The sequence below is a fragment of the Mus musculus genome, chromosome 17 (assembly GCF_000001635.26).
Source record: "Mus musculus strain C57BL/6J chromosome 17, GRCm38.p6 C57BL/6J".
Taxonomy (NCBI): Eukaryota; Metazoa; Chordata; class Mammalia; order Rodentia; family Muridae; genus Mus; species Mus musculus.
This window is the reverse complement of record NC_000083.6, coordinates 63079935-63107853: the sequence shown is the minus strand read 5'-3', so window position 1 is coordinate 63107853 and position 27919 is coordinate 63079935. Positions and strand designations below refer to the sequence as shown.

The following is a 27919-nucleotide window of genomic DNA, read 5'->3' as shown; positions in this document are numbered from 1 at the left end:
AACCAGATTTGCTAAACTCCTTGAGGGGAGGGGGAAAGAAAAAAAAGGGTTGCTCCAGGCTAGCAGTCTGCCTGCCTTCCTTCTCAGCTCCTTTGGGCATAATATGAGATTGGCTCCCGGAGTGGTCCTGCCCTTGTACTCCCGCTGAGTTTGACTGCAGACCCATGCTTCATTCTCAAGCAGTGTTGCCCAGAGGCATATGCACAAAGGTAGACACACAAATTACCACAGGAGGCTGCAGCTGCCTACGGCAGAGAGGCCCAGAGAAAATACAAAACATATAGGATTTATTAAAAGACAAGGCTCCACCCCATAATATGATAGGAAACTGCATTACGAAAATAATTCCAGATGTGTGATGACTTGAAAATGGCCTTTTAATGTATTTGATAGCCTTATCTATTTTATCCAAAGGGATCTCACACACACACACACAAACGCACATACAGACATGTGCACTTGCTAAGGGTGTGATCGAATGTTCATGTTTACCTGACACCTTCCATGTTTAAAGGGGGGTGTCTGCAGTTATATATACCCGGTGCAGTTTAATGTGTCATTTTCAAGGAGTACACTAAGCATATATATTTCCACAAACAGTGTATAAAATATTATCATTTTATCATGGAAATCTGAAGGGATATTCTACACTTTATTTCAAAGTTGCCTTGCATAGTAAACAGAAATCAATTATATAAAAAAATCAAATAAATACTACTGGATGATATTGATTAAAATACTGAGTTTGTGATAAACGCTTTTAGAAATATACAGTGTATTTCATACACAGGCTTTGTTTGTTAGCCCAGACAGGCCTTAAACTTACTATCTTCCCACCTCTCGGCTTCCAGATACTACAGTTACATGTGCAAATCCGCATGCCAGGCTTAAACGGCACATCTTAACACAGAATAGCCTGGTTTATAAGTATGAAGAATTTGCGTATATAATCATGTTAATGATTACTTAGGGTAAAGCTGTCTTTAGCATACATACTCAATTAGGTGCTACACACTGAACTGAAGTCTTCTTCACCCACCCTACATTTTCTGGACAATAAAGCAGTCATTTTTAAATTGCTGTTTTAAGCATCATTTCCCTTTGGTAATTAACTTCATTGGAGGTCCATGATGTATAGGGAGAAAAAAATGTGTGTGTGTGCATGCATGCTTGTGTGTATGTGTGTGTGTGTGTGTGTGTGTGTGTGTGTGTGTGTGTGTATTGAGCTGCCCTGATTGGAGGTAGGAACTAGGAATCCATTTACTTGGGATTTGTGCTTGACCTCATCTGCTTCTTCCTTCACCCTCCTCCTCTCACTCTGGAATTGATAGACTTATATTGTAGTTCAAAGATTCTTAGTCATTGTACTAGAATGTCCCCCCTTGAGTGAAAGCCTAGTACAGAGTCAGCACAGGTTATATTAATTCAAACTGATAATATATAAGCAATTGGGTTGTTTTAACTAAGGCATTTGATCCTGTAATGTACATTTTAGGTTTAGTGATTATGCGTGATCATTAGCGTGGGTAACTACTGAGGCCCCACGTGTACAGAATTAATCTGTTTATAGGTGGATGTCACCAAACAAATGAGTTGTGTTTATGGTGTTTGGGTTCAAGGCTCAAACTAAGGAATGGAAGGAAAGAAGTGTGCTTCCATCCTGGACATGTGCTTGCTGAGGCTAAAAGCTAGAAAAGAAACTCCTTCCCTAGCAGGATGGAGTAGGCCCAGAATAGAAAGCAAGAACCAATTAGACCAGATCATTGATCAGCCAAACAGGATGAGGATCCAAATTGGAGCAGAGGCCTTGGGAATGAAGGGCCTGGGGGTGTGGGGGAGGGGGGGAGGTGACTGAAGAACTGTTTAGAGACAAAAATCAATGGAAAGGTACTAATTGGACAAGGAGCCTCGCCTTGATATGCTTAGGGTCAAGTAGGAGTGAAGGGTGACGATGGCAATTCAGCTCTGGGCAGCTCAGCGGTGCCATCACCAGATGATGAACGAGAAGGAAGACTCAACAGGATGGTGCCATGGCTACAGGCACCCAGAACTGATGTCTGCAAGTTGTCCTTTTACTTGGATGTGTGCGTACACCACACACAGAGATTTATACTGTGAGCTATAAAAACAGGCTGCAAGCTTGGACTCTTCTTCTTTGTTTTAGAAAATTTTGTTTTATACCGAGTTATATTGATATTACAGTCAAAATGTTATTCCTTTGAGTAGACAACTATCCTATGTTACAGAAACCTGCCCCAGATAGATTTGGGTCATGTGACCAAGACTTAGTTCTCTCCTGCCAATGTAGGTGTGGTGCTTAGGGGGATCAGAGTTAGGGAGATGCAGTGGTAATAAATCTCAAATCTCAGTGTGAAGACAACATCTCATGTTTAGTCTGTGCTGGTGTCTACATTTGATGGTTGCTTTTTATGTTGTTATTTCCACAAGCAAATTACAAACCTCTTGCGTTTAAGGGACCTCTTCCATCTTTTCCTTTAGTTCCGCCTTGCCTGCACAGGCACGCTATTGGAGTATATAGCTTGGGAGAGGTGGACCTGCAGTCCTAACTCTGCTGTAGTCCCTACAGTCCTTAGTCTGTGCTTTCATAAAGTAAAAGCTGTGATTGTGTTACCTTCTAAGTTAAATCATAAAGCGAATGATGCTCAGCCTCAAAAGCAACTTGATGGGATGCAGCCAAGTATTGTGCACTGTTACAACAAGGATGCGATAATTTGTTTTAAGTGCCTTGAAATTCTTAATAAATGTATGTTCAGTAGTCATTATATTCCTACTATTACCACCCTATATATGCCTCAATTAACTCTTTGCAATGATAATTTCTTCTAAAGTCATTGATACCAAAGAAAAGGTATCAATATCAAGAAACATAAACATTTAAATTGAATATTTACAAACAAGTACAAAATAGTTTTACATGTTTTTTCAGAAAAATGTTGCCTATTTCTTTTGCTTTAAGATTGTATTAGAAATCAGATTATATTCACAAAGACAAAATTAAAGTTGTTTAATAGTTTCCATTTTCGGCATGTTAAGGTCAATAAAATAACCAAAGAAAATTCTTCAATCTCATAACTTACTACCTGAGACAAAACATAAAATTTCTCCTTATATACAGACTCTGTAATGAATGACTTTTTATTAAACAAATACAGTAAAGTTTCTATTATCTGGAGATCAATTATCAACTAACTTCAACTAGAACACAAGCCAAAAGCCTTAAAGTTACTGAAATACTTGATGTAATTAAAATAGAAACCACAAAGTTCATGCATAAATTTCTCATTTGTTCTTAAATTTACATTATAAGAACTTTGAAAGAAAAAAAAAAAAAAAAAAAAAAAACCCTAGCAATGGCAGATTGGAAGAACAGACTAAAGAATACTGTTGGAGTTCTCCAAAAGTGTGTCATTTTTAGATCATTGCTCTGCCTTCTGGAAGAGGAACAGCCTCCGAGGTCCCATGCTCTGCTGAGACCCCGAGATAGCATCCTAACAGTGTGCCTGTTTAAATAAGAAATGTCTTCTTAGGCTCTGCACCACCGCTGGTGGAACTGTGGGGCAAGCTTAGAGGGTACAGTCTTGCTGGTGACAGGCTTTGGGGTGGATAGCTTGGCCTGCTTACAGTCAAAGATTCAATCTCTCAGCTTCCTGCCCCAGCCTGCATGTACTCTGCTTCTGCCCACCTGCCACCTGCATCCCTAATTCCCTGGACCCATAATCCAAAATCACCTCTTATTTCCTACATTGATTTTTGAGACAGTGCTTTATCACAGCATCAGAAAACTAACTAGCACACTTAGGTTTTGTAAATCTTACAGCATTAGAAGTTTTAATCACAACTCCTACCTTGCAAAAGGTACTTGTAAGTAGGATAACTGTGCATTGTAGCTGTTCCTCCTCCCCCGTGGGAGAAACTAGCTCCATCAGTAGGGTGCCAGCAATAATTGCAGTGATGGTATTCTTCAAAACCTACACCTTGAGTATTGGACTCAGCAATTTAAGATATTTTAAAGGAACCTTTGTCTTTTATTCCTATAGAATCTTTTCACTGAGACTTTATATATAAAGTGAGATTATCTGGTTTCTTAAGCTGTCTATTTGGGCAAGTGCCCTGGGAAAGCAGCTGTGGTAACAAGAAACAGGAGAGAAATGCAGAAGAGATACACACGTCCACATGGTGTGTTCATCACGCAGCAGTGATTACAAAGACCACGGCCATATGTACCTCAGTCCCTTTTCTCTCGCTACCCCAGTACTGGCCGGCACGGGGCTCTGGGCTCTGTTTCATTTGGTTAGTGAAACTTACCTGGAGATTTCCGTTTGTTTGTTTGTTTGTTTGTTTTAAGACGTGTTATTTCGTAGCTCAGGCTGGCCTTGAACTGAAGACTTTCCTAACCCAGCCTTCCAATACTTTTATAGGTCTTTATAGGATTATAGATGTGCACATCTGGCTGGTCATTCAAATCTATGTTCCTAAAAGACATTTGTTCTTTTTGTGTTTGTAGTTGTTGTTTGGGGTGGGGTTTCTTATTGTTATTTTGGTGTGTTTTGTTGTGGTTGTTTTGGTTTTTGGTTTTTCCAGACAAAGTTTCTTTGTGTGGTCCTGGCTGTCCGGGAACTTGTTCTGAACTGAGATATCCTCCTGCCTCTACCGCTGCCTCCTGAGTGCTGGGATTAAAGGTGCGAGCCACCATGCAAGGCTCAAGACATTTGTTTTTGAGCCTGGAGTTGCTGCAGTATGCACCTCACCTGGTTCACAGCATGGTTCCTCCTTCCCCCATCTCCTCCAGACTTTTACCTGTCATTTCCCACTCTTTAGTTTTAAAACCAGTCTGGCTACAAAGAAAGTAAGCAAAGTAATAGTTTTAATTTTTACCTGAGTGTCCATTTTAAAACAAACAAACAACAACAAAAGCAGGGGAAAAACAGTAGGAAAGCTGACTCAAGTAGAAAGGGAGAATGTGGTTTTGTTTTATGGAGGAAAATACTCCTGTGTATAACATGCAAACCAAGCATGTCTATCCGAATAATGCAGTACAACAGCTTCCCTCATCTCCTTTAGACATGTGGGCCTGTTAGGCACTGCACTTACTAGGAAGTCTTCTATTGTTGTTTGTACAACTTCTTAATATAGCAGATTCAACTATGGTCAAAGGAAAGTTTGACTTGATTTAGTAAATGCTACTTTAAAAATAAAAAAAATGTGTGTGTGTGTGTGTGTATAAACATTTCCCCCAAGATAATTAAAATAAGAATCTTTGACAATTCCTGAATAATTTTTAACTGATAAAATTATTAACTGAGTTTGGTATGGTAATACATATCTTTAATCACAGCACCTGCGATGTAGAGGCATCGGGGGTCTCTCAGAGGGTGCATACCCGCACCGGAGGAGGGGGGGGGGAAGGAAAGGAAGGAAGGAAGGTCGAGTGCTGGCTTCTGGCTTCGCATAGAGTAACCACTGTGATGTCTGCAGTCTCCTCAGCATTTGTTTCCCTTCTGTGGGAGCCCATCTTCCCAGAACACCAAATGAGTGTAACTGCTTTATCCAAGTTAATAAAGTTTATAACATGCCGAAAATAGCTATAAATATTATGTAAATCTTATCAAAGCAATTAAAGCATACAACGCCATGCTTCATTACATCCAAACTATAGCTTATGTTCATGCATGTGATAATACACTCTCAGTGAAATAATTGGAAATATTCTGTGGTTGGTAAACCCTTCATTATGAGTAGATGGTCGCTACATAAACCCTCTAATCTCCCGAGGTGCTGTGAAATCTCTGGAGAGGCTTGCTTTAGCTGGTATGTAATAAAATATGTTCTCAAAATTAACTACATTGCACTATTAGTTCTCTGGGTATACCCTGCTGCCTTCATAGGGTCCCCTTTAAAAAGAGCATTGTACTGTGGTGAAGCCAATACCCTGAACAATAACTTACAGAACTATTTTTTGAAGAGAAGTACCAGAAATACAGACTGTTTGTTTAATTAAAAGATAACTTTTAAAAATAATGTTTATTGATATTTATTGAGTATGTACTCTATGCTAAAATTTCTCTAAGTGTGCAACATGTGTCATTACATCATTTACTGTCGGGACCGAGGAGCTGCTCATCCGTGTTGCCCTTGGGTTAGGACAAGAATGTGTCTAGTGTCATTCTGGATATTTAGATGTGATACCACTGAGTACTCAGACAACAGCTATGCATTGGATGTGTTTGATTCCGGATGTCTGCTCTCCCTGCCTTTCAGCCCCTGATTTTGCCCCGTGTGCAGTGCTTTCGATGAACCCAGGTGTCCCTGAGCATGCTAGACGAGCAGTCTACCACTTGAGCAGCAACAACAGCTCCCTGCCTATATTTTTAAATGGCATTTGAAGTTGTCCATCTGGCAGAAAAGTTTGACCATGCAGGACCAGGTCCAGTACAGTAGCCGACAGCCATAGCTATGCAGGACTTAGCTACGGGGTGTGAATGACCCCAGCTGAGAAGTGCAGCATTGTATCAAGCATGCACCAGACTTATACCTAACTCAAAAATGTCATGTATAATTTACGTTGCTTACATATTGAAATAATATTTTGATTTACTGAGTTAAATGCATTATTACAATTTCTAAGTTTTAATAAGTTCATGGTGCTGACACCAATAGTCGCTTTGGGGAAAGGAGTTTAGCTTAAAACCTTTAGTTTCTTAGTATCTGAACAGTTCTTCAAAATAATGTGTGTAATGCACACAAATAACCTTTGAGCACATGTGACTGCTTTATGTTGTATGTGCAGGCGCTGGAGCACTGGGGGACATGAGATCACCTTTGAGCACATGTGACTGCTTTATGTTGTATGTGCAGGCGCTGGAACACTGGGGGAGATGAGATCACCTGGCATTCTCTAGCTGGAAAAGTTTGGAATTGTCATGGCCATAGCACTGCAGAAAATTAGAAAGTTTACAGTCTGCTGCTTTTTTTTTTTTTAACTTTGAAAGCTATTATCACCAAGGATAAACTGTCTTTCTTATACTAATAGTAGTGTGTTTATAACTGTGTATATAAATATTTATGATACTACTGATTTGAGGACTCTGTCAATCACAGTCCCTTCTCTTGAAGGAGTCTCTCCCTGGACCTTGGAAGTGGCTGACTGAGTTAATGCCGGTTGTATATATCTCAAGTAAATGATGGGGGCTGTAAGTGGAAATGTAAGACTGTTTCATAAAAGCTTATTACATTCAAGCTAAGCTGAACTTTCCTACTGCAATGCAGAGAATATAAGTCCGGCAAGACGACATTTACTCTAACAAAAATAGTCTCTTTCCCAAAATTCTTTCCTTCATTTATATAGTACCAGGTGCTTGCTTGTTTCCAAATATCTTAAATAAAAATATTTAGAATATGTAAGGTGTTAGTTAAACTGTAAGTACTTCAAATGTATTATGAAAGAACAGTATAAGTTACAGAAACTTTTGAAATCGCTTGAGGGTATCTGGAGAATTTTCTGGCATATAGATTTCAATCCCAAGTATTTTCTTCAGTGGTAAACAAATTGCAGTAGTTCACAAAAGAGCAAAATGCATCGAGTTGAATGAATTATATTTTAAAAATTGTCCCTCATCCAAGTACTATCATAAATCTCGGAGTCAAAGAGAGCAAGATAACCAGGAAGGTGTGATTATTTAATTCCTAGTTGTTTTTGCATTTCCCAAAGTGCAATGCTCATCCCCACACTGGACAGGTTCAGTTTTCTACCCTGTTCCTTTTAACAAACAGTGTGCACCACACGTTCCATTCAACTTCCTAGGGACTAAATCTTAATGCCTAAAATGGTGAACAATAAGAGGGCCATATATTCCCTGCACTCTTCTTTCTACCAATTAAAGTGGTCGTGGGCACATGGATTTGTCTAAGGCCATTTTTAAGGTTTATTTCTAAGTGTGTGTGTGTGTGTGTGTGTGTGTGTGTGTGTGTGTGTGTGTGTGTGTGTGTACACGTAAAGTGCAGGTGCCCACTTAAGCTCAGAGTGTGGCTTTCCTGGAGCTGAAGTTTCAGGTGGTTGTGAGCCACCCTATGTATGTGTTGGGAATTGAACTTGGGTCTTTTGTAAGAGCAGTACATGTACTTAACAAATGAGCCACCTCTGTAAATGAGAGTTGTTTAGGGCAAAATGATAGGAAAAAGGATAGGGAGATTATAAGATAGTAGCACATTTTTTGGCAAACATATCAGGAGACATGGAAACTGTTCTAATAAAACCAGAAATACCAGCAAAGCTATCATAAAGACACCTTGGCAAAGAGATGTCAGCCTGAGCACATTGGTAAGGCCCAGCTTTCAAAGGCAATGGATCCTCCTGAAACCTGGGTGATAAGGTAAACTTACCCTTAGGCACCTGGGCATGTGACCAAAAAGAAAAAAGAAAAATGAGAGAGACATAAAAGAGATAAGAAAACAAACAAATAGTAATGAGGCCAAGAGGAAACAGTGGCTAAGTAGATGGTGACAAATAAATAAGTCATCATTAATATTATTTACACAGAGGAAAAGAAATCAAATCCTCAGAAAGAAGAAGAAAAAAGAAAAACAGGAAAGAAAAAAACTATCATTTTCAACTTGAACGGGCCTCAAGATGCCCAACTCCCTGTGTGAGAATAGCACTATACGGAGGTGGCTTGTTGTGAACATTACAGATCAAGAACAAAATGCAGAGGTGAGAAAGGCTGAAGCTCTGAGACCAGCATGGGAAGCAGCACCCTCCACAGTGAGAGGAAACACGGTTTCAACCTGAAGCACTGTCCATTCCTCCGCTGCTCAGGATGTCCTCGGCTGTCCATTCTATGCATGCCCTTAGATCTTTAAGGGCCAGATGTGAGGACCCGCCAACACTTCAGAGAATGCTCATTGTGGAAGAAATAAACCTCGATGGGGGTAAGATGAGGCGTGACCAAGAGCCAGGAAGCAAAATGTAAGGGACTGTGTGCAAGACTGTTTATCAGGATGTAAATAAGATGGGAGTCAAAGGAACATAGCCGGAATTGAGAAATGAGGGGTGGCTGAGAACACTGACCAGCCAGCCCATAGCCAACAGGGTTTACATAGCTGTGATGCGACAAGAACCTTCTACTTAATCCTCTCATACTGAAAGTGAGGGCAAAGAGCATTTTATTCATCTTTTTATCCCTCTGTTATGTTATATGCAGTACCTGTACAATAAATATTATTAAAAGTAATTTGACGTTCAATAATTTCCCATCTTGGAACTTCTTGAACAGAGAAACCTGAGAGGAGATGTCAGGAAAATAAAACAATAGACCTAAGCTAAAGAAACCAGACAGAAGGATTTCCTAGTAGCTGCTAATAGAGTGATCAACTCTAGCTACTGATCCCCTCACCCTACAACTACCACAAACAACCATTCCCAGTCAATCGAAGAAATACCCTGACAGGAACCATCACAGGATTCCTTACAGTGTCTGTGACCCAGCATCCATTTGTAAAGCATTATGTCTGGGGGTGTGAGGATAAGGAGGAGCCTGAGATCAACAGAGCAAGGATAAAGCCCATAGATCCTATAGCTCAAGAGTTTTGAATACATTAAGAAAAAATTTAAACCTCAGAAGTTCCAGGAAAATAAATCACTACAGAATTATGAAGACATATTTTGATAAAGATATTGATCCTGAGAGACAAAGGAAAAGCCATATGGCTTCCAGACATTAAAAGCAAGACACATATGGAAGAGGAAGAAACCAGGTCAGACATATGCTACTGCACAGTAACACTGGGGTACCTGTTTATAAAGCTCTGAAGATAAAAATAGGCATGACTCCCAAATGCAATATTTAGCCATGTTATTGCTTAAGCATAAGGGTAGCCGTCTTTCTCATGCGTGCAGGAATTTGGGGAGTATATGTGGAGCCTTGCCTTAGAACAAATCTTTACATGATATCATCTAGCTCTTCCAAAGGATGAATCAAAAGAAAGATCATTGTACTAAAGTTTTGGTAAAACTTATGGTAAGTATTTATTATTTATTCCACTCAGTGTGGAACCAGAGGAAAACAGCCTAAGAACTGTGATTTCAAAGCAGATAGAAACATCAAGTCCCGGGGCTGGTGAGATGGCTCAGTGGGTAAGAGCACCCGACTGCTCTTCCGAAGGTCCGAAGTTCAAATCCCAGCAACCACATGGTGGCTCACAACCATCCGTAATGAGATCTGACTCCCTCTTCTGGAGTGTCTGAAGACAGCTCAGTGTACTTATATACAATAAAAATAAATAAATCTTGAAAAAAAAAGAAAAAAAAGAAACATCAAGTCCCAATAATTTATGAATAATATAGCTAACAAATATGAGAAAAGGGAAAAGGTAGTCAGCTTCTCCACCCGTCCTGCAAAACCATCATGAAGTCTGTCTAAAGTTCATGTGAGGGATGCCTACAGGCACTGCACATGTTTAATGGTTTCATTTATGTGGGCTTTTTTTTGGTTGTTGTTGTTGTTGTTGCTGTGAGACAGACTATTAGTAACCTAGGCTGAAGAGCCTCTTGCCTTTGCTTTCTAAGTGATGGAATTTATGGGGATATACTGCTAGGCCAGGACTAATTTTATAGGTTTTTGAAAGAATTATCTCTCATTGTTAAATTCTAGAACTCTTTGTGTTGCAGTGCAGTCTCATTGTTTTGATTAAGTGCAATGTAAAAGCCAGTCATGGACTTTAAAGACACATAAAATTAGATAATGAGTAAGGATATATTTGTTTGATTTGTCTGTGTGAAGAAGATGCTGAGAAAGTTCTGGGAGGGATTCTGCTTTTGTGTAAAACAATGAATGAATCTTTGAAGCCATTCCACCTTCAACATACTTGATCTACTCTGACCTCAGAAGCTAAGCTGGGTCAGCTCTGGTTAGGACTTGGTTGGGAGACAATACCAAGTGTCTCATAATTGCCTACAATAGTTAAGATTCTGGGAGTGAACAGCACCAATTAATAAATACAATATAGAACAAGAAGAAAGAAATATATTGACAGAGAAAGAAGAAAACTGGGCCTGGCACACTTCCTCCAACGTGGCCGAGCCTCCTAATCCTTCTAATCTTTTCAAATAGTATCAACTTTGGTGATTAAGCATTCAAATATAAAGGCCTCTAGGAGGCCATTCTTTTTTCAACCCACCACATCTCCAAAGTTAAAATAAAAAAACTAATATGGTAAGCCTTGGAAAGGACAAAACACAGGCTCTCCAGGTGGCCATGACTAACACCAGTCTTTTTAGGGAACTCCTTACAAAGCAGGTAGACTCCAGATTTTATTAAACCTCCACTTCAAGGGAGATGTAAATGTGTGTGCCTGAGACTGTAACTTGGGTTTGGGGCACATGCAGAGAACCTCTGATGACGGACCTCAAACTGCATCCCAAGGCAAGGAAAACTGAGAAGTTGTATTTTTACCAGAAAGTGGGAGTGGATCCCAGGCAGATTAAAAAAAAAAAAATGTCAGTGTCCCTCACTTTTGCCTCCCCTTAAACTCCTGGCAAAATCAGCTTCTAGCCTGCTCAGTATGCCACAGGAGGAATTAGCTGATTTAGTCTCCTTATCAGATCTGTTCCTTCATTCCTTTCAGAATAATTACAGGCTGCCGCTTCCCTGTCTCATGATACTTATTATTAGCTAAAGCTAATTCATCAGCTGGATATAGGTGAGACACCTCTCACTATCTTTCTGGAAAAGCTTAGTAAATTGTTTGTCATTCTCCAGCCCAAGAAATGTTCTCCCCGTAAGTAAAAGTTTATTAGGTACCGTGAGAGGTCCTTGGGTTCAGCCATTTTCTGTCCCAGCTATAATTAGAAAGCTAGACAAATTATATCAACTCTGTGGGTAAAAATCCACACAGATACTCTTTTTAATAAATTCAATTTACTCTATTTGCTTGGTATTAACAACTGTTAATGTTCTGTCCAAATTCCTTTCCTTCCTTGTTGAAGAGAACTATATTGCCACAGCCAGTCCATACACATGGATAGTTAATTACTCTCCAGGCACCGAGAGCTGTGTGATTCATCACTGCAGTGTGGAAGTAAATGTTGCCAATTGTCAGCTTTTTCCAAACCACATAGTGTTATATAGTTTATGTACCAATCAATGGTGGCAAAGTACCAAGAAGAAAATAAATGCTACCTAGACGTCAGAGACTCATTAAACAGATCAGTCTGCAGTCTTCATCAGTAATTTCTAAACCTGGCAGTGGACCACAATCATTTGATGTTACAGAGAAAAAAAAATTAAAAGACACAGCACCTATTGGCTATCCACTGAATCAGAATATTCCAGGCTAGGAACTGCATCAAGATTTTGTAGAACCTGGAGTTTATCGGATTTTGGAATGTACCTGAGAAAAATAATCTTGAAGTGTCTTGCTCTTCAATGTTTTTTTGTTTGTTTGTTTGTTTGTTTTGTTTTGTTTTGTTTTTTGTTTTTTTTTAAGTCTATATTACTGTGTGAATACATCTATGGGACCCAAGCCCTGGTAGTGCTAACTTTCAAAGGTCAGTCTGTGGCCTAGCATACAAGAATAAGCATTTGTCTGTGTACCTTTCCCGTGTGTGTCATAGATAAACACACTGCAATGAGCAGATCCGGGACTGGCACCCTGTCATGTGATATCTGTCCTGTATGTCCTCTGATCTTGGTCTTTCTTTCCGTTATGTATCATTTGGACTTTCATGACCCTGACAAGGTACCTGTCCTTAGTAACCTAACAGGAGGAGAGGCTCGGTGGGCTCCTGGCTTTGGATGTCTCAGCCATAGTTGTTCAGCCTGGTACCGAGTCTGGGCCAGTGGTGAAAGAGCACATTGTGACAGGAATGGGTGGCAGAACAAGCTGCTTGTCGTGTTGTTACCCGGAGCCAGTGACAGACAGAGTTAGTCCACCCAGCATGCGGCCCAGCAGAGCACCCTCTGCGCTGTCTCCTTCTAGTAAGTCCTGCTCCTGACATCTGCAGACCCATTCAAACTAGTGCTACCAGCTGGAGACAAAACCTTCCACATATGAGCTGTTTGAAGGGACACCTCATCTCTTAAACACAGCATACATACCCTCTCTCTTTGTTGCATACTCTGTTAATGCTTTTCCAATCTCTTATTCTTTTCCTTTTCCTCTTGTTTTTTAAGCTTACAGTTTGGTCCCTATAATGGGGTGTCTTACTTCTGGAAATGGGCGTTACTGAAAGACAGACATTAGAAAGTAGACTCCCAGTGGCATGCAAATGTTCTGGAAAAAAAATAAGAGAGGAAATCAGAAACAAAAAGAAGACTGATAGTTTAATGTTCTGTTTTCTTCCAGTTCTCCACCAGACCACAAGATCTCAAGTTGAAAGGCTTTGAATTTCATGCTATTTTCTTTGATTTGCTAATGTCAGAGGCATACCCATGAGGAAAAATTTCCAAAATAACGCACATTCCATGGGAGCCCAAGTCACAGATGCTCTGGCTGCAGTGAGGGGCGCGTAGCGGAGCTACACATCCACATTTAGAGGGAGATTATGCTTTTGCCACTGGACCCCAGCATTTGAGAGGTTGAATATTAACACTAGTAAGTGTGCTTGTCCGGAGTGCTCTAGGCTCAGTGAAAACCCACCGATGGGAACACAATGCAGAGGCCTTTGGCTTATGTTCTAGTAAAACTCGGGAACTGCTCTGGCCACAACCCTTTGAGCCTGTCATCTCCTCAAAGACATGTGCAGTCAGCATAGTGGCTGACATCCCTAAGCTGCCCAGTTAGTGTCTTAAAAGCAGAAGAGTGAGTACCACTCTGCAGGATAACAGAACCCCTTCTGGGTGCATATAATTGCAGTGTACATTTTTAGATAAGCAGGTTACAGAATGCTAACAAGCAAGGTCTTTATGCTGTATTGTGATGGGCGGACATGACCAAGGCCAATCTATTCCCTACTCTGGAATTTATATGGAGTGGAGGAAACCAGTGTATTCCCTGCAAAACAACGATACTTAGACAACCATGGACACGAAAAACAACCTGGTAGAAATCCATATAAGAAATTTTAAGTCCAAATGATATGATTTTTTCTATGTATTTATTTATTTAGCATAACTATAAATTAAAACAGGACCTTGTGTGTGTTAAGCAAGCACCATAGCATCGGGCCACACCCACAACCATTAGCTCTTATTTTGTGACAGGGCCTCGCTAGGTTGGCCAAACTGGCTTCAAATTCACCATGTGTCCCAGGCTGCCCCAAACCCATGATTTTGCTTCTCTACTTCCAGAAGCATTAAAGTTGGAGGTGTTTGCCACCACACCCAGCTCTTTTGACATTCTTAAGATCTCCTTTTCTTCCCCCCTACATCCACCATCAACAAATGCTGTGGTTCTCACCCTGGATATCTGCGTCTCACTTCCTGCTTAGAAAACAGCAACAGCCTCCCCCACCCTCTGCAGTCTCTCTGCCTCTCTTCTTACTCCCAGCCCAGAACTCAGAGCAGCTTTGATGATTTGGGGTAATTCCACCACTGCTCTGGCACACACATTCCAACAGGTTCCTATTTCCTTTAGCGCCGAAGCCGATACTGTTAGGTGACCTGCAAGATGATTTTTCTGACTCTTGTCTTTTCATTAACTTGGTGATCTCATCTAGAATGGGCCAGCCTTCCTCCCACCTCGGGGACTTCCTTTGCAATCCTGCCTGTGTGGATGGCTGTCTCTTAAGTATCTGTAAGGCTTGCTCGACCCACCTTCAGGCACTGGTCCCATGTCGCTTACCCTGTGAAGGGTTGGAGCACTCCCAGCCATAGTTCCTCTTTTATTTTCCCCTAACAGAATTGTCACCTGACAAATGGTATGCTCTAGTTAACTTAATATAAGCTGTAGTGAGGCAGGGGATTGGGTCCTTTATTCTTAGTCTCTAAAAGAGTACTTGGCACATAGTAGGCACTCAGGGTAGGTTGAAAGGAACAGCAGTGCTCTCTGTTTTCACTTTGTTTCTGCTTCAGGAAGCACCCAGTATTTGCCTGACCCGTGCATCTGCACAACCTCCGTCCTCCTCGCTGACTGCCTTACGGGGTCACACGAGTGTTTGTAGCTCGTGCCTACTTAGAACTGATGCTCTCTTTAGGGTAGCTAGAAAATTAAGTTCAGAAAGGTAAACTGACATTGAAGCTCTTCTCCATATTAGCACATTAACGTACTCTAAACCTGAATTCAGTTCTCATAAAGTGAAGATATCTAATATAGTGTCAAGATTTTGGAAAGGATATATAATTCTTTTTTTATTTGCTATTTTTTATTAGATATCTTCTTTATATACATTTCAAATTTCAAATGCTATCCCAAAAGTTCCCAATACCCTCCCACCCACTCTGCTCCCCTACCCACCCACTCCCACTTCTTGGCCCTGGCATTCCCCTGTACTGGGGCATATAAAGTTTGCAATACCAAGGGGTCTCTCTTCCCATTGATGGCCGACTAGGCCATCTTCTCCTACATATGCAGCTAGATACACGAGCTCTGGGGATACTGGTTAGTTCATATTGTTGTTCCACCTATAAGGTAGCAGACCCCTTCAGCTCCTTGGGTGCTTTCTCTAGCTTCTCCACTGGGGACCCTGTGTTCCATTAATAGATGACTGTGAGCATCCACTTCTGTATTTGCCAGGGACTGGCATAGCCTCACAAGAGACAGCTATACCAGGGTCCCTTCATCAAAATCTTGCTGGCATATGCAATAGTGTCTGGGTTTGGTGGCTGATTATGGGATGGATCCCCAGGTGGGGTAGTCTCTGAATAGTTCATCCTTTCGTCTTAGCTCCAAACTTTGTCTCTGTAACTCCCTACCGGAAGATCCAGCAATACCTCTCCTGGGCATATACCAAGAAGAAGTTCCAACTGGTAGTAAGAACACATGCTCCACTATGTTCATAGCAGCCTTATTTATAATAGCCAGAAGCTGGAAAGAACTCAGATGTCCCTCAACAGAAGAATGGATACAGAAAATGTGGTACATTTACACAATGGAGTACTACTCAGCTATTAAAAACAATGAATTTATGAAATTCTTGGACAAATGGATGTGTCTGGAGGATATCATCCTTAGTGAGGTAACCCAATCATAAAATAAGTCATTAGATATGTACTCACTGATATGTGGATATTAGCCCAGAAACATAGAACACCCAAGATACAATTTGCAAAACACAAGAAAATCAAAGAGGGAAGACCAATGGGAGAATATACAATTCTTTAGTACATGTATTTATACATGTTGGAATAAGACAGAGTTATTGAACCAGAGATTTTACAATCTCTGCTAAGTTTGTTTGTTTGTTTGTTGTTTGTTTGTTTTTGCTTTTTCTTCTTCTTGTTCTTCTTCATTTTGAATTCATCAGGCACGGCACCAGTGAGACTCAGAGCATGGCAGCAAGGGCACCTGCGGGGCTCTAAATACACCCTCAGGTGAAATAGTTTCTACATACCCAACCGAAATTATAGTGTGTTTCTGCCTGGAAAACAATATGTATATATGAATTAAAGGGTAGCACTTATCCTTCCGCTCAAGCATTAGAAGTGCGAATGCACGCACTCAGACCCTTCCTCCTCCCTCCCTCTGTCCCTACCTACCTACCTCTCTCCCACCCAACCACCTCCTCTCTCTCTCTCTCTCTCTCTCTCTCTCTCAAAAGAGAAATCTTCACTTGGTGTTATTCTTATCACCGACGTGTTTACCTAACAGGAGGGATGGTAGATGCAGCCTGTCAATGGCACCTGCTTCTCCATCTCAGGGCTTGAGTAGCAGGAGAAGGGAAGACTTGCTATAGACGCCAGGGGCTGCAGTCCGTGTTCCGCCATGCCTCAGGGCATGGCCACTTGGAAGGTGACATGTAGGGAGTTTGTTTGCACTTATCATACCTGAAACACTGCCCCAGGAGTGGGGTAGCACAGTCTGGTATGTGGGAAATCAGAAGCTGGTATTCCCTGGCTTCCGGCTCCCAGTTGCAACTGGAGGACCTCACAGAGAAGCTGCGAACTGGGAGCAGGGGTCCACAGCCCTGTGACAAGACCCGGATCAGGGTCTCCCCAACTTCTGGACATCTAGACATCGTTGAGTCGCTAGGAGCTGGGAGCAGAGTCAGGGGCATGGGCTGAGGACAGTGTCTAGCCTGGGGTGGGAGGGGAAAGGGCAGCTCTGGCTTAGCTCAGCAGTGATTGTCTTTAGCTTGGTGGCGGTGTGGCTGGAAGCTCAGAGGCCTTCCACAGAATTAAGCTGAGGCTTGAGTGCTTTCTCCATGGCTCCCCTTGGCGGATCTTTATGAGAGAGACAGTCATTGCCTCTAAACTGTTTACTGACTGTTCACCGTGGAAAATGGATGTATACCTTACCCACATCTCAGGGTGGTCCCCAGATTAAATACCTTCTGCAGGGAAGAATGTCTGGGAAGGGAAGCTTATTGGCTAAGCCCTCAGGGCCTCTAGGTACCTCATTGGCATGGAGAACTTTGTTCTGGACCTAGGTGACCACAGGTCACATTTCCTTATGTGGGAAGTGTAGCATGTGTTCTGGGCCAGGAATCTGGCAGGGAGTGGGGAGGTGGCTACCGTCTCAGGTGTGGGTTTCTGTGACTTCAGCCCACTCTACCCACCAAACTTTCTAACATGGTTTACCATTCCACACGAGGCCATGGCAGGCCTGCTCCCTGTGCAAACCAGGTTTGTGGTTTTTGCTGCTCTGAACTCAGTCACAGCTGTGTAAAATCAATGGCCTGAGGCACAGCCTCTTTAAAATCAGAGATGATCCTGTCTTCAGAACTGTTAGCCATCAGTTGTCGGGCAGTTGGTCTCATCATATAAATTTTGCACTTGATTTTCGGAAATCTCCTGTCTTTGAGTCTGTGCCACAGCTTTGGAATGTTCTCCATGTCCCTTCTTACCTGCCTGCATTTGCTTTCCTGCTTAAGGACCCCTACTTCTGACACGAGAGAAAGCATATTATACTGGCAATTCCTTCCAATTCTTTGAAAATGTATTCTTACTTAGAAGATTGTTCTTTTCCGAGGCCAAGTCATTTAAAAGTCAACTCTCTACTTCCCGTCCTCATTTACTTAGCCTAATTGATATCTGTGCATATTTGTTACATTGTTCTACTAAAAACAGAAATGTCTGATATCACAATAAGATGCACAAAGCCATTCCTCCCAGGGAGAAGAAAACCTTAACCCTCTGCTTCATGCCTGCTAAACTGCTAGCCAGGCATATTTATTAAGTAGCATCAATAGCTTGAAGGAACTCGAACCTGTGCCGTGCTGCTAGGATGTGAAGTGGTATGGTGGCACTGGGAGTCGTTTTGGGACTCAAACACATTGCACTAGAGATTCCATTCCTATATATGTATTTCTTGAATGAAATGAAAGCATATTTCCACAGAAAAGCGTAATTGCTGATGTTCCCAGCTGTGTTCTGCATAATAGCCCCCGTGTCAGTCACCCAAGTGGCCCTGGGGGAGTGGAGTGCCATTCAGCACAGAAGAGAAACCCATCACCTCACCAGTGTACACAGCTCTGTGGCCACACCTCCAAACAGAATACAGTCTGTCCTCTGCTTCTGTTCCTATACGTTCTTTTGGTTTTGTTTTGTTTTTCTTTTGTTTTTCTTTCTTTCTTTTTTTTTTTTTTTTTTTTTTTGGTTTTGGTGGGGTGTTGTTTTTTGTTTTTGTTTTTTTTCCAGTTTTTAAAATCTATTTGGAACATTAAACATGATACAAGTAGGAAAAATCTCTTATGAAGTCCTCTATGAGAGGAAATTGTGACAGGTTTCTGCTTAGACAGAAACTGTTTCATCTCTAAGGGAGAATATGGATTGTAACTGTGGCTTCATAGAATGAATTGGGTAGTGTTCCTTCTGCTACTATTTTGTGGAGTAGTTTGAAGAGTATTGGTATTAGGTCTTCTTTGAAGGTCTGATAGAATTCTGCACTACACCCATCTGGTCCAAGGCACCTTTTGGTTGTGAGACTTTTAATGACTGCTTCTATTTCTTTAGGCCTAGGTTATAGGACTGTTTACATGGTTTATCTGATCCTGATTTAACTTAAGTATTTGGTATCTGTTTAAAAAAAATGTTCATTTCTTCCAGATTTTCCAGGTTTGTTGAATATGACTTTTATAGTAGGGTCTGATGATTTTTTGAATTTCCTCAGTTCCTGTTGTTATAGCTCCCTTTTCATTACTAATTTTGATAATTTGGATACTGTCTCTGTGCTCTCTGGTTAGTATGGCTAAGGGTTTATCTATCTTGTTGATTTTTTTTTCAAAGAACCAGCTCCTGATTTTGTTGATTCTTTGTATAGATGGCTTCCAGCCTAGCTGAAGAAGTGGAAATAAAAAGTAGGGACTTGAAGGATTCTGCCGTGTTGTTTCTTGTGTGCGACTTTCTGCATTTGCTTTATAGCTATGAAAAATAATTTCTTTTAAGTTTATTTCCAGAGATTCAGTGTTCCAAAATGAAGGTATAGTCCAAACTCAGTGCCTCAAAGTGCTTATAACCTACTTAAAGGAAGATAAGTTCAATAATATATGATTATAATGTGCAGAAAACCTATTACATCCTGTGCTTGAAAATAAATGGAAGGATGGATAGATAGATAGATAGATAGATACATAGATAGATACATAGATACATAGATATGTAAGTTACAAAATACAAATATATATTTATATTAATACATTATATTTATTATATGTATATATGGTTGGATAGATAGATAGATAGATAGATAGATAGATTCTCTTTACAAAAACAGAAGAATCAGGAAATCTTGTCATAGAATCCAATCAGTATCTGCTAAACTCCATGTAATAAGACTATAACATTGCATAAAGTACACAAGACATAAGGACATTAGAAAGTGTTGGGTCATAAGCAAGTAGCTGCCGTGTAAGAAGCCACGTTGTTTTCACATGGTAGAACATGGGTACTATTTAGATCTGCCAAAGTGAGTGCTTTGTTTGTAGTCGTCTGACTTTGCCAGAGTTGTAGGTCAGTCCATCTACGGGATCTCAGCCCTCAGCTGCACACCAGGATCCAAGGAGCTGTTACAACTTCTAAACCGGACCCTCCGGGGATGGCACTTGGGCATCTGTGCTTTGAGTAGGAGCCTGTGATTCTCCTGAGCAGCCAGGACGAACTGTAGTCCCTGTGGGTGGGAGAGCGTTCTCAAGGGCCATCAACACAACAACAAATGTCTCTGAAAGTGTCATTTCTTTGTCTTTGTAGCCTCTGTGACTTCTACAGAGACAAGCCGTTTTTCATATTTATCTCTTTGTAAGCGTGCCAAGAAATTTCTTTACAAATGGCTTTTATCCAAGTATGATATGACAGAAGTGAATCCTGCTGCCAGTCTTAACCCTCAGCCTGTCGAGCACTAGGACATCTCTGATTGTAAGGCAAGCACCCAGCGCCATAGTGGGAGATGGAGCTAGGAAGGACAGGGCAGCGTCTGTCCGAGGGCACTTGTTAATGTGCTTGCATGACTCAGTATCCTCCCGAGAGCGAAGATGTATTTTTAGTCCTAACATGTATATTTCAGAGCTTTCACTGGGGAAACAACACCAGTGTCTCTTAGACGGTTTTAGTTCAAGGCTTAGTTCATTAATTTGTGTCCATTTGCTCATTTGTCCATGCTTTAAGTTATTATTTTGAAGCAATATTAATTTCATAAAAACTCTTAGAAAAAAAAGTAGGAATCTCATACACTATTCACCCAGATACCCCTAATGTTGATAACAGATATAACTGTAATAAAATTAGCAGGTTTTATTACAATTAATGGAAATTAGCATTGAAACTATAATTAAGCTGTACATCTTGCCAAAATCTCACTGGGATTTCTAATGATTTATTTATTTTATGTGCTTTAGTGTTTTCCCTGCATGTATGTCTGTGTGAAAGTGTCATATCCCCCGGTGCTAGAGTTACAGACAGTTATGATCAGCCATGTGGGTGCTGGGAATTGAACCTAGGTTCTCTGCCATGGCAGCCAGCATTCTTAATTGCTGAGTCATCTCTCTACCTTCCAGTCTTACTGATTTTAAAGCTAATCTCCACGTCTGTCCCAGGGCCCAGTTTCATAGTCTGCATTGTATTTAGTTGTCATATAATCTTTAGTCTCCTGGTTTGGGGCCAGGTGCTCATTTTTGTTGTTGTTTGAAGTTCTGTTTCTCCTGCCCTGACCCTTTCTGATAAGTAACTGTGGGCTAATATGTAAAATGTTTCTCTTTTGAGTTTATATGATATGATGCTCACGTTTGCTGTTGATAGGATTATTATTACTAATTATTATTATTACTGTGTGATGTGGGGATGGTGTATGCATATCACAGCACACATGCAGATGTCAGAGGACAGTTTTGTGGAGTTGATCCTTTTCCGTTATCTTTTTATGACTTCCAGGAAGCAAACTCAGACCACCACATTCCAGCACAAGCACCCTTCCTTGCTGGGCCTTCTCACCAGTCTACAGTGCGATGTTTCCTTATGATGAGACAGAGCTTATTCCTTTTTTCAGGAATACTACAGAAATGATAAGGGAGCAAACTATATCTTATGTTGTGTGTACTTAACCTTGATAATTGCTTAAGGCGTGTCTTCTGGATCTACCCATTACAAAATTAGTTTTCCCTCTATAAACGAGGGCTGCCTTTGCCACTACTCCAGTATTTTGTTCCTTTTTACAGTGTAACTAACTCATTTGTACATCCCTTGGCGTATCATGCCTATGACATTGCTCTATAGGCTTTGCCTAATTATGCTTCTTCTAATTATGCTCTCTCATTCCATCTACATTACTTACATGCACTTCTTCTGCAGGAATGGGCCGCTCAACTATGCCCCTTTATTTGTTTGTTTTGATCTGTATGGATCTATAGATATATTTTTTATAAATCTAACACGACTGCATTTGTTTTTTGTGGTCACCTTGTTCCAGCATTGACCACTGGCATTCCCCCTATAAGAAATCCTTTCTCTAGCAAGCCCTGATTCCTCTTTCTGGTAAATGGTATTTTGACACTGAAGGCCCACAGTAGTAACTGCTCCTAATCCCTCTCAACAGGAACTGCCAGGGGTATGTGCGTGTTTGCTAAGCCATGCATATTCACCCATGTTGATTATCTATTCTGAGAACTTGTATCCATTCTAATAACTCAGATCCCACTTCAGTACAAGGAGGCTCCTTATAAAAGTCTCCTGACTGTCCATATTTGTTTAGCAGTGAAAAAAAACTGCCTGCCATAATTGACACCCCTACCTCACACAAGTACTAGTTACTGGATTACTAGCTCAGTCTTATTGTCCAGTCAAAATGTTGTTTCCAAAGCAAATTATTTCTTAACTCCCATCCCGCTTACTGGAGCTGTGTGACTGACCTGGGTCGTGCAGTTCATTTTCAGTACTATCGCATTCGTTTGTGATCATGTTCGTCCTTGAGTTCTCCATGTTGACTTTTGTTTTGGAAATGATGTAAAGTACTACAATAATTGAGGAAATCAAAGCTTCAAAAACAGGTGTTCTAAGCAGCGGCCTTCCTGCCTCAGAGCCTACCTATCCCTCAGACTCACCTTTTCTCTTCTGTTCTACCAGCCCTTACCACATTTGCACAGATAAGCAAGTCTGTGCCTATTTTATTTCCTATATTTTATTTAATATGTGGAAGGACACAATGCTTTACTTTTCTCTTTTCCACTTTAGCATCAGGAAGCCAGCATGTCTTAGTCTCTCCTCATGTTTTGCTTTTCTTCAGTATCAGTCACGGTGGGAATGGCTTAGTCACTGACCTTCCTGTGTGTGAGCATGTATGCTCTTTCCTGCTTTTCACTTACAAGCAATGCTCCAAGAAATAAACTCACATCCTTTTATATTATCCAACCTGTATTTTCAAAGTAGAACCCTAGAAGTGTAATTTCTTGGTCAAAATTAATGCATATATACTTAAGTCTGCCAGTCAGTCTGTCTCCTGCCTATATGTCTCTGGAAATGGCTCTCAGTAGGTTCATGGTTAGTCTTGATCAGCATAAAAATTACTGAGCAACTCTTATTATTGTGTTGGGTTTTTTTTAAAGAACATTTAGTTACATTTAGTACATTAAAAAGTGTATTGAAATTGCCTTGGAGTTAGGAGGTAGTGTTGCTTATTTTTTCAAGACTTGGTAAATACTGGGGCAGTATGTCAGCAGCCTCTGATGTAGGTAGCAATCACGTATTTACATTTACAAGCCTACGAGCACAGGTGCAATTTACAGCTCATGATCTCCAGTAGAGAGTGGGCAGTTCAAGGGCTTCAGGAATGACACGTGCCAGAGCACTTAGGTAACTCTCATTCACCCAGAGCCTTTCTTTGTCTGACCTCTTGAAGTTCTTTCATTTAGTGGCACTAGGGACAGAACCTAAAGCCTCATCCTCACCAGGTGGGTACATCACCACTGAGCTATATCCTTAGCCTTTCAGCTCTGAGATAGGCTCTCCCAAAGTTGTCCAGGCTAGCTTTGAACCAGCCATGTGGCCAGGCTAATGTGAGCTTATGAAGCTCCTGTCTCAGCCTCTTAAGTAGCTTGTATTTCAGACCCACAGCACCAGGCTCAGGCCAGGCCTTTTCACTTTGTATCAACTGCTCACTAGTATGGTTTGCAGAAACACCAAACCAACTATGACATTTATGTAGCAAAAAGTCCCTTACGTGTATTATCTCATTTGAACCTGTGAAGTAGGTGAGACATCCAGTCAATATCCCTATTATCTGGATGAAGAAGCTGTGTCTCAAACAAGTTAAATATCACCCTGAGGTCAGGCATCTACTAAATGGAGTGGCTAGAGCTGAACCCGAAGTTATATTATATTACAGTTTCACAGCTAGCTCGTGGGCAACAAATGAAGAAGGTGCCAGAGGCACCATATATTTCAAGAGAGAAAAATTATTTTATATATGTTTTATAATCAAAATTTCCCATTAAGTCAATGCTATCAACACAGACTAAATACTTGGCCATCCATAAGCTGTAATATTTAGGTCTTGAGTTAGCAGCAGAGAGATCAGGTGTAGTCACTGTCCTGCCCAGAGGAAGCTGAAGACATCATGGCCCGGGCTGAGGTTGCTCCGCCCCTTTGTTAGAGCCAATCTTTGTGAAATACTTAGCCCCCGTTCGTTTCCCGTGGAGTGTTCACTGTTCTGCAAGGCTACAGAGATATTAAGGAGAATTTCATCAAGAATACCCTAAGGCCAGCCTTTACCACAACCACACATGCGCCTAGACGTCATTATTTCTTAGGGCTGTCAATCTCCAGTTCAGAATTAGATTTACCTCCATGTTAGTTTTGTAACGGTGTCTGCTAGACTGTAGCTTCATGGAGCTGAGGACTCTGCTCTGTGTGCTGGGTCTGCCCCAGCAGCCTTCAGTGACTCTTTCTATGTCCTTGAGTTTATTCATACTTGAGCCATGTAGAAGGACCTGCATGCCCTGTCGCATCTCATCTCTACCTCTTGATAGGCTGCTTCCCCATCCGTCCAACTTGCTACTGAGCCTTTGTTTCTTCAGAGAACTCTTGGTTGTCCTTCAGGACTTGGCTTAGTTCTTCTGTGAAGGCTTCTTTGTCATCCTCCCACAAAGTGGGCGGGGGCAGTGGTCTCTTGCATACTTACAGCATGTCTAAGAACTCACTCTGTTCCAGGCATGGGCTGTGTACTAGGCATACTGCAGTTAACTTAATGGGAGACATAGGCCAAGTGAGTAAATGCTATATACACAGGAGAAACAAATGGCTGGCTGATGAACTCTGAAAATGTGGCCTCTCATTAAGGTCCAGGCAGTGAGAAGGGTATGGGAATGGAATGGGATGGAGAAAGAACATGGTCTTGTGACCATTTACTGAGCTGTTCTTTCCCCTTGAACCCCCTTACCTCCAGTCTGGCAGCCATGAGCTCCATGAATGTCTGTATCTCTAGCACCTAGGCTCGGGATGTCACACCACAGTTCTACCTCGGGGATGCTGCCTGTCAGTGATGCCTTGTACTGTGGTTCTGCTGTGCATATCTGATTAGTACACAGGACTGGGTACCAACCTCCATCTTAAAGTCCTGTTTCCACCTTTACTGTTTTGCAACCACGTGGACGTTATTTAATCTCTCTGTAACTTGATTTCCCGATCTATAAGGAGCTCATGAAGGCTAAATCAGACATTTACCAGAATGCTTTAGTCCAGAACCTGACTGGAGGAAGGTAGTCTTTGGCTCTTGGTAGAAAGTGCTTTAGCACTCGTGAGGTTCACAGAAGAAATGGGCTGTGTGGGAGGGAATACGAAGCTGAAGCCTAGCTCCAGGAGACAGGGAGGCCAGAACTAAAACTGCTTGCCGCGGTTTACCTACAAGCATCACCTTTGTTGTATACTATAATTTGGACAAGAGAGAGAGAGCGCAAAGGCAGACTCCAGACATCAGTCACTCCAGAACCAGGTCTGCAACTCCCATAGACTCCTCGTTGGCTCGTATGACAGCCTGGAAAAGCATCTCGTGTCATTTATTTACCTTTCCCCAAATAGTCCAGGACCTTTGTGTTAGCCTTAAGTCTCAGTAACATAGCTGTCACAATCTGCTGACCTGGGGCCTCCCTGTGACTTGTGCATTTTCATCTTCTAAGCCCCACATAAGAACATTTCAGACTGGAAGGCATCTCCTGTATGCACCTCCTGCTTCCTTTATCATAGCAGGTCTTGAGAATATTCTTAACCCCTGAAAACAATGCCAATACCAGATTGAATAACAGTCTTCTCAAGTCAGAGACACCAGTGGGGCTAACCTGGGATCCTGTGTCTATCCCCTACTACTGTTACATGCTTGCAATCCAATTTGAAGGTGTTGCATGAACACTGGAGGTAAGAGGAACTCAAAAGAAAAATTCTCTGTGGCATTTTTAATTGAAAACAGGGACAGTGATCGTTGTTTTACAAACATTAAGTATCTGGCTTCCTGTGAATACTTTGTTACAGGAACCCGTGGATATGAGGACAATAGTTTTTAAAAAAAATTACGGAGGTGGTTATCAGAGATTGTGCCAAGTGGTGTTTCCTGAGTTGTATTTATATACATGAGAATGTCATTCTGCCTTCCTAAATGAAGCTAGCACAGTTTTTTTTTCTTTTTTTCTTTCTTTCTTTTTTTTTTTTTTTAAATACCCCTACCTTTATGGTTCCAGGGGGGAAAAAAGCATGTCATGAGAACAAGGGACAAGGGCAAAGCACTCTCTCTCCTTTTTAATGTGTGGTAGTGTTGTTAAGGTTTTCATCACAGGTCAGTGTTTCGCAACATTATTCGGGCTGCAGGTATTAAAAGCCATTTCTTATGCCTCATAAACGTTAGAGCCACACTCACCTATCAAACCACGGAAGTCCCCAAAGAACAGCCCTGTTTGCTGCTTGGTGGCTCCTGCAGGGTTTTGGAGCTTTGAAGGGATAACTAAAGTACCTCTGAGATTATAGCCTAAGCACCCGCATAAGTATTGGCACAGTGAAAAGGAATCAAGAACACCAGAGATAATGTTGTGCTTTTCAGATGGCAAGCTCATTTTATATATTAATAGAAGGAAGATTTCTGATATGGCAAGGAAATTTACCATAACAAATACATTCCCATTACTGCTCCTTGGCCTGGCACCAATTAAGTTCAACTATATGTATAATGCACCTCTTAATTCCCAACAGCCCCAAGAAGAACTAATAGGAAAAGTATTATGTGCTCTTACATTTTACAGGTCACATACAGATGGAAAAAATTATACTGAAGTATAAAGAAATTTGCATGCACTATAACACACCTCAAAATGGTGTTTATGTGGCATTCTTTTCTTTTAAGAATTGTTAGAGTTACCTTGAATATCATTTAGCTAGCACTTGGGCCTTTACAGCACTCCATCTATAATTCACTTGTATCTATTCTTCCTGCAGATCTGAATGCTTGAAAGTATATGTAACCTTGACGTGAGTAAACTGATGAGAGACTGTGTCCAATGAAAGGGAAATTGGGGAATGATTATTCACTGCACACAAGGGTTTGTCATAGGGCAAGCCTTCTTAAAGCATTTCCAATTTAATTTAGTTTATGAAACATTCATTTGCACACAGCATTTCAGGAACCAGTTTCGTCAGGAAATGGGCTCAATGATCAGCTAGAGGTCCCTTACCCCGCTAAAGCCGATGCTCTCTTTCTCTCCATTCTTCCTGCAGCACTGATAGCCATTGGGCGATACAGCGTGACCATAGAGACTGTGGACGTCGGATGGTGTAAAGAAATCACAGATCAAGGAGCCACCCTGATTGCACAGAGCAGCAAGTCCCTGAGATACTTGGGCCTGATGAGATGTGACAAAGTAAGATAGACCTGTTTGTTTTCTGCATCTAGTTGTTGTAGCAAATAGCTCAGCACCACATCCTCTTCCTACACTCACACCGTAAGCCATGCACACCATTAGCCATGCATTTCCCCATGGTCTCCTAAAGTAATCTGGAATTATTTTTGTATTTCTCATTAATAATTGGTGTTTGTGCTTAAGGGGAAAAAGACAGTCTCATAGTGCCATAGTAGAATGTAGCCTCTTGTTCCTACATCCACGAGCAGAGATTAAAAGACTGCATGCAAACTGCTCTATGTAGCGTCTGACAAGTGAGTTGTAGATTTTAAATTTGCTGCAAGAGTAAAGTGTCAGTTTGGCCTTTCATGCACGTTGACTTTGTTTCTCTACCTTCATCTCTTCTGGCCGTTGTAGGCATTAGGAAGCCATGTGTCCCCCTGCACATCAAACTCTCTCCTATCACGTGTGGAATGGTCCCAGAGGCCTAGCCACTGGGCCCATGGA

General features: G+C 41.3%; 1 protein-coding gene across 2 annotated transcripts in view; it reads left to right on the top strand.

Moving 5' to 3' along the window:
• Positions 1-27919, top strand: part of Fbxl17 (F-box and leucine-rich repeat protein 17) — a 458236-nt gene that overhangs the window by 396331 nt on the left and 33986 nt on the right. For both annotated transcript variants that reach the window (XR_385343.4, NM_015794.1), the window contains one exon: positions 27291-27433. Coding sequence is in view for 1 of the 2 variants with exons in the window: in NM_015794.1 (NP_056609.1) it covers positions 27291-27433 (143 nt within the window). In the remaining variant the exon portion in view is untranslated. The remainder of the gene's footprint in view (positions 1-27290; positions 27434-27919) is intronic.